The sequence below is a fragment of the Benincasa hispida genome, chromosome 6 (assembly GCF_009727055.1).
Source record: "Benincasa hispida cultivar B227 chromosome 6, ASM972705v1, whole genome shotgun sequence".
NCBI classification, from domain to species: Eukaryota; Viridiplantae; Streptophyta; class Magnoliopsida; order Cucurbitales; family Cucurbitaceae; genus Benincasa; species Benincasa hispida.
In genome coordinates, this window is record NC_052354.1 from 46,453,767 (window position 1) to 46,464,319 (window position 10,553).

Below are 10,553 nucleotides of genomic sequence, written 5' to 3' on the forward strand. Positions count from 1 at the left end.
CGACGCCGCGGCGGTTGTTCACCGTTGGGAGCGTTTGTGATGTTAAATCATGACACGTGTACGAAAAGTAAGAGATATTGTCCTGTAATCCTTTGGTCAGAACAACGAATAGATTTATTTACTGTTGTTTTGACTTGGCGGCATTTCTCGCCATATAATCAAATTTAAAAATCGATTTAAATCCGCCAGCCAAAGAGCACGTGCCACGTCAATGGATATTGAAGAAATCTCAGGTCGCGCTCTTGCATGGTATCTTTGCCGCTATTGTGAAGCTAAATAAAATAAAATGAAATTATTTATTCGATTTTATTTGATTTATTTTTTATTTTTGTTCCCTCTCCTTTTAAAGAGAAAGAAAGAGCCCAATCTTCAAAAGCTCGGACTGTAAGAAAACACTTGTTCTGCTACTGAAATTTTTTGTGCGTTTGATTTTCATTTCTCTGTGCCTTTCTTCTCCATAGGTAATCAACCATTGCAGAAGTGGCCTTTCTTGTTCTTCTTATTGCATTTTCTTCTGATGCTTTTCATCCTCCATTTCTTCTTTCTTTCTTTCTTTTTCGACTTCCTTAACCATTTCGTGCTGTTTGATTCTCCTTTCCCGAATTCTAGCTTAAAAAGTGGTCTCCGGATCCTAGCAAACATGGATGGGGGAGCAGCTTACAATCCTCGGACTGTGGAAGAGGTTTTCAGAGACTTTAAGGGCCGTCGTGCCGGAATGATTAGAGCTCTCACCGCCGGTCTTGTTTACTCTCCGTTTTCCTTTTCCTCCTTATCTATTTGTGGCTTTTCGTTTTCTAGTTTTAGGGTTTCCAATAGGCTTTCATGGCGCTGTACATTTCTAGTCAGTTTTCTGGGGGGTGCCTTGTAATTACTCCTCTCTTGCCATCTTGCAGATGTCGAAGAATTTTATCAGCTTTGCGACCCTGGTCTGTATTCTTTTTCTTTTACATAGCTTCTGGGTTCTTGCCATTGGGCTTCGATAGTCAACACTATTCTTTATGGGTGTCAATTAATATTCTTTTGAAATCTTCTCTGTGGGGTATTCTCTTGATTCATGAATTTTTGGTATGGAAAAATAAAGTAACACGATAACTACTTATTGCTATTGATAGTGAGAGCCTCTAATTTGGTGAGATTTCAAAGAGCTACTTGCTTTACTGTTTACACACACACGTTATAGCTGGAATCTGCGTTTTACTAGCGTTTTTATTCTTTTAAATTTTTTTTTTTGGGCAACTTATTTAAATTCGTCGTGAAATGTGGATGATACCTGGAACTTAGTTTGAAATCACCAACTGTAGTTTGCAAACTAGAATGTAGTAAGTAATTGTTACTGGAAATTCAGTCAGTACTTGTTTCTTGAGTATGAAGTTGGTGACAAAAATACGAGCTTAGCTGCTACTTTTCTCCATACTTTCTGTTCTAGGTCACTCAAGGAATAAATGCGGTTAATATTGGGGACCCAATTCCTTCTAATGTTTGAATAATTAAGTATTTGCTTTTGGAATGGAACCATTTACTTTTTTAATAGCACTCAAGTAGTCTGTGTAGCTATTTCTGCTTTTACGGACAGTGGTGAGCTTTTCAACTATTTACGCAACTGTTACAAATTTCAGAGAAGGAAAACCTCTGCCTCTATGGGTTCCCTAATGAACAGTGGGAAGTTAATTTGCCTGCTGAGGAAGTACCTCCAGAACTTCCGGAACCAGCATTGGGCATTAACTTTGCTAGAGATGGGATGCAAGAAAAGGATTGGCTATCCCTTGTTGCTGTTCATAGTGATGCCTGGCTTCTTGCTGTGGCATTCTATTTTGGTGCTAGGTTTGGCTTTGATAAATCTGACAGGTACTTTCTTCCGCTTATCATTTATGAACTAAATTTGCTGCTTCGGCACCACAGTTACATGATGCTACATGTATGACTACGGTTTTGAAAATACAAAAATTGTCTCTGATATTTAAAAAGGCAAAAAGAGAAACAAAATGATTAGATGTACAGAGCACTACTCTGATGTCTGGCATATCTCTTTATTAATTGTGTTTCCACCTGTTCTTTGAAGATTTCACAATATGGAAACTGACTGATGGGCCATTATTCTTATGAGTAAAAGCCTTGTATTTTAACTGATAAATTTGAGTTAAAAAATAAAATACCAAAGGAAAGTAAAGCCTGTGTCTCTGTACAAAAGGATCAAAGAAAAGTAGGTGGCTTGGGGAAATAGACACAAATTCATGTATTTTATTTCTTGATCGTGATTCTTGTCTCTTGTTTGTGTCACTATTTGCTAATTTTTGTAGAATTAATTAATGATCCAGGAAACGCCTTTTTACAATGATAAATGATCTACCCACAATATTTGAGGTTGTGACGGGAAGTGTGAAGAAACAGGGAAAAGACAAGTCATCAGTTTCAAATAACAGCAGCAACAAATCCAAGATGGGCCCAAGAGGGGTAAATAGATTTTTCGGTATCTTATTTCATTTTCGTTTGGTGAACAATGATCTGTCTTAATTGGGTTGATTGATGAAAAACTTTGGTCCTTAGGGCTAGCAATTGATATAATAAGCTATTTCTTTACCCTATGCAATTGTTCTCTCTTCAAGAACAGAAAATAAAATATAAGGAAAATTTACTAAGGAAAAAGAGTTGAGAAAATATTTGGACTTGCTTCTATATCACCATGCAGTAAATATTAGTATTAGAAGCAAATTATTGATGTAGACATTGTTCATTTTGCAACTAAGTTATTGAATTTCAAGACATTACACATGATGGAATTTATCTGCAGCTTTTATAAGTCCAGTCGGTTTTCGTTCTATATATGATCTTTTGACCATAATATTTGTTTAACTCTTTTTTTTTAAAAACAAAATTAACATTATTAACAGCGAGGTTCTGAATCAAGCAAATTGTCTAAGGGATTGGCGAAAGATGAGGACGAGGGACTGGATGAAGAAGATGAGGAGGAGCACGGGGAGACCTTATGTGGGGCATGCGGGGAGAATTATGCGTCGGACGAGTTCTGGATATGTTGTGACATCTGCGAGAAGTGGTTTCATGGCAAGTGTGTGAAGATCACTCCTGCAAGGGCTGAACATATCAAGCAATACAAATGCCCCTCGTGCAGCAATAAGAGAGCACGGCCCTGATAATGATGGGTACCTAGTTAATTTATTCATGGAGGATTAAACTAACTTGTAGTCAGTTCAATGTTAATCCACGTTCCCACAGGGTATGTACTAAATGCGTTGGCTGGAACCTTGTTTATTCGGATAATTTATAGGCTATTAAAATGTATTCTATGTAATTCCGAACTAGGAAACATGGATTGCTCTCTATGTGCGAACCTGTCGTCAGTGGAGTGTGAAACATTCTTATTTATCTTGTTTAATTCGTTAATTGGTTCTGATCTTCTTCTTGCCCTGGGCTTCAGAACATAAACATCGTTCTCATTTCCAAGGTATGTTAACTTTACTTTGGTTTTCTTCTGGTTACTGGGTGAAATGAGGTTGCTCATTTCCGTCTTCCACCCTTCACTCTAATGTGCCAATTGTTAAGATCCAAGTGTGTTTGGATGAGGATTTGACGATGCTTTCTGGCAATCTGATAATTGTCCAAGGCAAAATTGACAGGTGAAAAAAGCATTGTTGGATGCTGTGGAATCATGCTCTGCGCAAAGATGTTTGAGATTCTGGTTTGTTAGTCTTCAGTAATCATATCTGTTGTGGATGGAGCTGGTGTGCTATGCATTCATGGCAGAAGTACGAGATATGAGAATGGCAATGCCTAATTCCTCGGTGGTTGATGCAGCAGCACATGAAACCAGGTCCAGAACAATGCACAACCGAACCCTTGTTTTGGTTATGTAAATTTTACAACTCTCGGAAATGAAGTTTTCTCTGATGTTGAAATCTAGTTAAGGTTGTAAAACACAATAGTTTTTCATCTTTCACGATGATTTCAATTTCATGATAGGAGTTCAATTTGAAACTAAACCAATCAATCGAATGCATTTTTATTTAGTGAGGTATCTACATTTACTTCCTGACCAATAACTCATTTGTTCGTGATCATTCTGTTTATCGAGTTTGACTTCTTATGCATCTGGTTTACTTTACCCTGAAGGTAGTAAGTTAAGCAACTTGGCATTTGATTGATGGGGGAACTGGTAGCTGAGAAATGCGTTAAATACATCATATCTGTTGAAAAGGTGTGTTTTCTCATTCATATATCTACCTCCTCTTTAGCACTCTATTGCTTTATATTCTTGGTTTTATCATTCATTTATACTTGGAAGATAGTAGAGTGCTATTCATTTATTCTATATTCCCATCTTTAGGCGGTTTTATGCACGGAGAAACAGTGACTTTCATATTGTGATTATGGAACATCTTACTGTCTTAGAATGGATGGTGCACACTGGGGGTTAACAGCACTGGATATTCTTGGAAAGTTAAATACGGTGGATGTTGATTAGGCTGTTTCATGGGTCTTGAAAGGCTAGCACGATTCAGGTTCTTACCATTCTTTAAAATATGTTTGAAATGACGTTGTGAGTATTTAAAAAAGTGTTTCGAAGTTATTCCAACAATATATTAAGCACATAAAGGTCCTTACTATCTCAACTTGTGTGCTTTTGTTTAGGTTGATTTTAAGAGTCATGTGGAAGTGGATACATTTTATTTTTATGAGATTGATGATTACTTAACCTGATTCGTTTGAAATAGATGTACATCCTTCAATGTATGCCATTACTCTTGCCCATCGTGTTATTAATTGAACTAAGTTTCATTTTCTGTTGATATGAAGGTAATGCGGACACAAGTTGAATGAAATTTCCTCTCTGCATGCTTGCAGATTAGATGTGAACATTGGCTCATCTATAACAAAAGAAGCGAACGAACGCCTGATATATGTCGGTGGTTTCGCTGACAACATTGGATATGATTCACACTTATCAGTTAGGTTCGTATCACTTTTCTTCTTGGTGGTTTAACAAATGTGGGTGAAAATCAAAACTTTCTAACTTTGAGAAAGGTATATGTGGTTGAATTATGCATAAGGTGGCTCGTTGAACTGTGTCATACTATATATGAATGTAAAAGCATGGGCGGTTTTATTTTAGAAAAATATGAGAGATTCAATTTTTTGAAATTAGAATGTTAATTAATGATATTTTGAGAGACAACTTGAGAATTTTGATGAAGAAACAATATAGGGTGAAAATAGATTTTTTTTAGTTCAACAACTAAAGTGAAAAATTGAAGTATCAACCATTAAGATGGTAATTGATATTTTTATACACTAAATTATGTTGGGTTTGATGGGTCAAAATGAAGTTTGTCAATAGTATATCCTAAAAACAGTAAAAGCACAATTGCTTCAAAATTTAGGGATTAAAGAAGCAACTTTTATCGACTATATATATACACATAATCCAGGAAAGCAATTTGTCATAACTTTTATCATATATATATCTATATATCTATATATATATATATAATCCAGGAAAGCAATTTGTCATACTCATTGGCTGCATATTTGTTATAATTTAAAAATTGATAGCTATTTATTTATTTAGAAATTGTCTCTCACTTTTTGCATTCCTCTTTTTTAGGGTATGTTCGGGGTCAGAATTATTCTAAGATTACTGTAATCATCTCTAGCTACAGTAGATATTATTTTGTATTATTTAATTAATTACAGTCAAATACTATTTTAAAATTCTTATTTATTCTAAATTAAAATAATCTATGGTCCAAATACAAATTATTATAGTTCAACTATAATTATGGACTATAATAACCAATTTTTTTCCTCAAATGTTGTTTTGATGATTACTTATTAAAAGTCCTACGGTGACGAGTACCTGATACCCTATGACGAGGAGGCAAGTATTATTGTAAGGAGGGAAACAAATGGTGAGTGGTATTGTCCAATTCCATACATTGGCCGTTCAATTGTACGGCCGTCGAATAGGCCATTTGATTTCGGGCTTAAAAGTCAATTTGGACCCACTCAAAACAGTCTCTTGCATCCAAGAAAACTAACCGGAAAAAATAGGAGGTATTTTTACTGCATAACATAAGAAAACTAACCGGAAAAAAGTGATTTTTTTTTCCTTTTTTCCTTTTGGAGGAGGGGGTATAGGTCATAATATATGGACTAGAATAAATATTTTTTAATTGATCTCAACGGTCAACAGGTAAAAGATGCAAGGATTATATTCCAACCCATAAATTAATTTAAACATCATTTCAATGGATAAACTGTTGCCCAAAGTTACAAACCAATAAATTCACTCTAAAGAAAAATCTAAGGGTGTTTCGATGAGAATTTAGATTCTATTTTATGTTTTTAAATTTACTGAATTTAAAAAATATGTATTTGGTAGACACATCAAATTTTATTTTTAAATTTTTTTTTAAGATTTTATGATCTAAATAATGCAAATTCTGAAAACAACATTGGTATGTTTTTATAATATCCAGATTTTGAATTTTAAATTTTAAAAGGTATAGTTATATTAAATAAAGATTTAAAAAAAAATTAAAAACATAGTATGTCATGTTATAAATTCAATTTAAAAAATAAGATATATATTATATGATGTGTTATAAAAAATATAATATTACAAAAGAATAATTATATAATTTTTTAGGGGGAATAGTTGTAAATAGTAAAATTGTTGAAAATATTTACAAATATAGCAAAATTTCATAACCTATTAATGATAGACTGTGATAGACATTGATCGATATCTATTAGTATTTATTAGCATCTATCAATGATATTTTGTTATATTTGTAGATATGTTGGTTCATTTTGCTATATTTGAAAATAACTTTTTTTTTTTCTTTTTAACATAAGTCATATTCATAAATTAATTAATGATAGTGTATTGTTAACTAAATATTAGTGGGTAATTTTATGATTCATAAATATAGTATCAAAGAGATTTTAAACTATTTTTTAAAATGGAATCCAGTTTCTGAATCTGCTATCAAACACATGTCTAAAAAATAAAATACAACCATATTTTCTTAGAGTATCTTATTTTTCAATTCTTATTTTTTAGATTCTCTATCAAATAGGTCCTAGACGCCACGAAACTCAAACATATTATACCATATGTATGCATTGAATAATAATTGTTTTGTTCTCTCTTTTTTCAAGGTTTTTTTTTGTTATAAAAAAATAGAAACATGTTTTTCTTTTACAAAAAGAATCTCACTAGGTAATATGTCCTTGTCATTAAATGCCATTATTTTTGTAAGTAGAGCATAATTTCAGATATGCAAGAATCACTAAATTTATTACCATCATATCCTAACCTTTTAATTCGAATAATGTCTCTTTTTTTAATTTTTTTTCGGAGAAATCTTTTTTTAAAACTTTTCTATAACAATGTTTTCCAAATTTTTGTAATTGCATATTTGAGAGTTACAATCAAAAGAAGGAAAAAAAAAAAACCCTAAAGAAATAGCGAGCAATTTTTAAATTACTAAATAATAGTAATCCCCCGGCTGCACTTTTCAACTAAATATTTTTTTAGTTCAATAATCAAAGCATACGCCATTTTTTTTTTTAACAGATACATTTTTATCCTTAGACTTTGGGCATCTTCTATTTGATCTCTAACCTTTAGTTTTTAATTTGAGATTTTGGTTTCAATTTAATCTATAAATTTTTAAATATTATAATTTTACTTTTAAGATTTAAGTTTTATTTCAATTTAGTCCTTAAATTTCAAAATTTTACATTTTTACTTCAATTTTTTTTTATTAAATATTCACTTTTAATCATTGACATCAATGTTTATTAATTAATTTAAAATAATTATAAACTGAAATTTTAAATTTAATTTTAAAAATGATGAAAAATAGTGAAACTTAATTAATTATAATTTATATAATTACTTAAAATTTATTTACATACATTAGGAAATGATTATTTAGTAAAAAAAATGAGATTAAAAATATAAATCTTGAAAACTAGAGACAAAATGAAACAAAATTCAAATGTTAAAAGTAAAATTATAACATTTTAAAATTTAATGACTAAATTGAAATTAAATTTAAAACTTAAAGATTAAATGGATAATATTTTAAAAGTTAGAGACTAAATAGAAATTAAACTTAAAATGGTTTTTTTTTTCCTTAAATCTTCAAGAGGAATGCAGAGATAGATAATTTAACCTCAAACAATACTACTAAGCTAATTCACTTTTAAAGAAATAAATATTTTATGTATTCAGCTACGTTGGAATCCACAGTTATAATGGTAATTTAATTAATACGATTTTGTCATTTAAGTGAGATAATTGCTTAAATTAACGGTTCTCCCTCTAGACTCCTGTGTTACAATTTGTATATTTATTTTAGGTGTACGTTTGCCGGTTAAAAAAAATAATAAAATAAGTGGAAAGTGGCAAGTGGCAGGTGGTAGCCATTGCCACCTGTTAATTTAAGAAAAAAGAAAAAAGAAAAAAGAAAAAAAGAAAAAAAAAATAAATTATAGGCCACGTGTTAATGGTGACCCAAATGAAGGTAAGGATGAGTTTATTTGTGAATGAGGCGTATAAAATAGGCCCTACCTTCTCTTTTGACACCACAAGTTTGTATCTCCTCCGACGGCCGGCGACGTTTCTTCTCCCAAACCAACTCTCCCCTGAAAATGGCCTCCTCCCTTTTCTCTTTCAACACCTCTTTCTCTACCAAACCCGATTCTCTCTTCCACCGCTCCGCTCGCCGGAACTCTTCCTCTCCTTTCACCGTCGTCTGTTCCTCCGCCACTTCCGACTCTGCCGCCTCCCCTGTTCTCCACTCATCTCCGCCCCTCGGACACCAGTTCGCTTCTGCCAATATTCAGGACGATTCTCATCGCCGTTGTTCCGTAGCCGTTGACGTCGGCCATAATTTCTCGGCGAAGTATGTGCCGTTTGGTTCTGGCTATGATTCCTCCGAGTGGTACTCGCTCGACGAAATTGTTTATCGGAGCCGGTCCGGCGGGCTTCTCGATGTTCAGCACAACATGGAAGCGTTGAAGAAATTCGACGGAGCGTATTGGCGAAATCTGTTCGATTCGCGCGTGGGGAAGACGACCTGGCCGTACGGGTCCGGCGTTTGGAGCAAGAAAGAGTGGGTACTGCCGGAGATTGATTCCAGCGACATCGTCAGCGCCTTCGAAGGAAATTCGAATCTCTTCTGGGCGGAGCGTTTTGGGAAACAGTTTCTAGGTATGAATGATCTATGGGTCAAACATTGCGGGATTAGCCACACCGGTAGTTTCAAAGACCTTGGAATGACTGTTTTGGTCAGCCAAGTCAATCGCCTCCGGAAAATGAACCGCCCTGTCTTCGGCGTCGGCTGCGCCTCAACTGGAGACACCTCCGCCGCTCTCTCCGCCTACTGCGCTGCCGCAGGAATTCCATCCATTGTCTTCCTCCCAGCCGATAAAATTTCCATCGCGCAATTAGTTCAGCCAATTGCAAACGGCGCTTTCGTCTTAAGCATGGATACCGACTTCGACGGCTGTATGAAACTAATCCGTGAAGTCACGGCGGAGCTTCCGATTTACCTGGCGAATTCTCTCAACAGTTTGAGACTGGAAGGGCAAAAGACGGCGGCCATTGAAATCCTTCAACAGTTCGACTGGGAAGTGCCAGATTGGGTAATCATACCAGGCGGAAACCTAGGGAATATATATGCATTTTACAAAGGCTTTCAAATGTGCAAAGAATTAGGTCTCGTCGACAAGATTCCACGCCTGGTTTGTGCTCAAGCGGCAAATGCAAATCCGCTTTACTTGTATTACAAATCTGGTTGGAAAGAGTTCTCGCCATTGAAGGCGACCACGACTTTTGCTTCTGCAATACAGATTGGGGATCCAGTTTCCATTGACAGAGCTGTGTTCGCTCTGAAAAACTCCGGCGGAATTGTGGAAGAAGCGACGGAAGAGGAACTAATGGACGCCACGGCTCAGGCTGATTCGACGGGGATGTTCATTTGCCCTCACACAGGGGTTGCATTAACAGCTCTGATTAAGCTGAGAAACCGCGGCGTCATCGGAGCGAGTGACCGGACGGTGGTGGTAAGCACTGCTCATGGTCTGAAATTCACTCAATCCAAGATCGATTACCACTCGCGAGCAATCCCGGGGATGGAATGCCGATATGCAAACCCGCCGGTGGAAGTGAAAGCGGAAGTTGGGGCTGTTATGGATGTTCTTAAGGAACATCTGTTGAAGAAGACTCCTAAATTTGAGTCATAGGCATTTATTTGGAGAAGCGCCATTAATTAATGAATGTGCAGTGGAGCTTCGTCTTCAAGGTATCGAAGACTCTGTTTTTTGACCGTCTAGCTGTTGTTGTTGTTGAATATTTGTGATGAACATACAGTGTACCAACTGAGCTTTTGCCGTTTCTCCAAAGTTTGTGTGTATACTTGTTTCTTTCTTTTGTTTGATTATTTGTGTCATGGTATTTTGACGTTTGACGGACACAATATGCCCGGTGATCGCGTTTCCGATAGAAATTATTCAACTTCCTTCAA

At 35.0% G+C, this 10,553-nt stretch overlaps 2 protein-coding genes across 16 annotated transcripts; both read left to right on the plus strand.

Annotated features, from left to right (window-relative positions):
* Window positions 1-304: 304 nt before the first annotated feature.
* LOC120080240 (PHD finger protein ALFIN-LIKE 4-like) lies at window positions 305-5,245 on the plus strand. Of its 15 annotated transcripts, none has more exons than XM_039034837.1 (10): window positions 305-461; window positions 610-737; window positions 894-926; window positions 1,617-1,845; window positions 2,316-2,451; window positions 2,889-3,232; window positions 3,319-3,826; window positions 4,126-4,210; window positions 4,340-4,514; window positions 4,810-5,245. In XM_039034837.1, the coding sequence occupies exons 2-6, from the start codon at window positions 641-643 to the stop codon at window positions 3,147-3,149; spliced, it is 756 nt and encodes a 251-aa protein (XP_038890765.1). In that variant the 5' UTR covers window positions 305-461; window positions 610-640; the 3' UTR covers window positions 3,150-3,232; window positions 3,319-3,826; window positions 4,126-4,210; window positions 4,340-4,514; window positions 4,810-5,245. The 15 variants fall into 15 exon arrangements, with proteins under 15 accessions (XP_038890765.1, XP_038890766.1, XP_038890760.1 ...); XM_039034838.1 differs by adding an exon at window positions 4,645-4,743 and having other exon boundaries at window positions 2,889-3,826; window positions 4,858-5,130; XM_039034832.1 differs by having other exon boundaries at window positions 2,889-3,460; window positions 3,620-3,826; window positions 4,810-5,130.
* A 3,346-nt stretch (window positions 5,246-8,591) lies between these two features.
* On the plus strand, window positions 8,592-10,553 carry LOC120080415 (threonine synthase, chloroplastic-like). Its single transcript, XM_039035074.1, has one exon. The coding sequence runs from the start codon at window positions 8,677-8,679 to the stop codon at window positions 10,270-10,272; it is 1,596 nt and encodes a 531-aa protein (XP_038891002.1). The 5' UTR covers window positions 8,592-8,676; the 3' UTR covers window positions 10,273-10,553.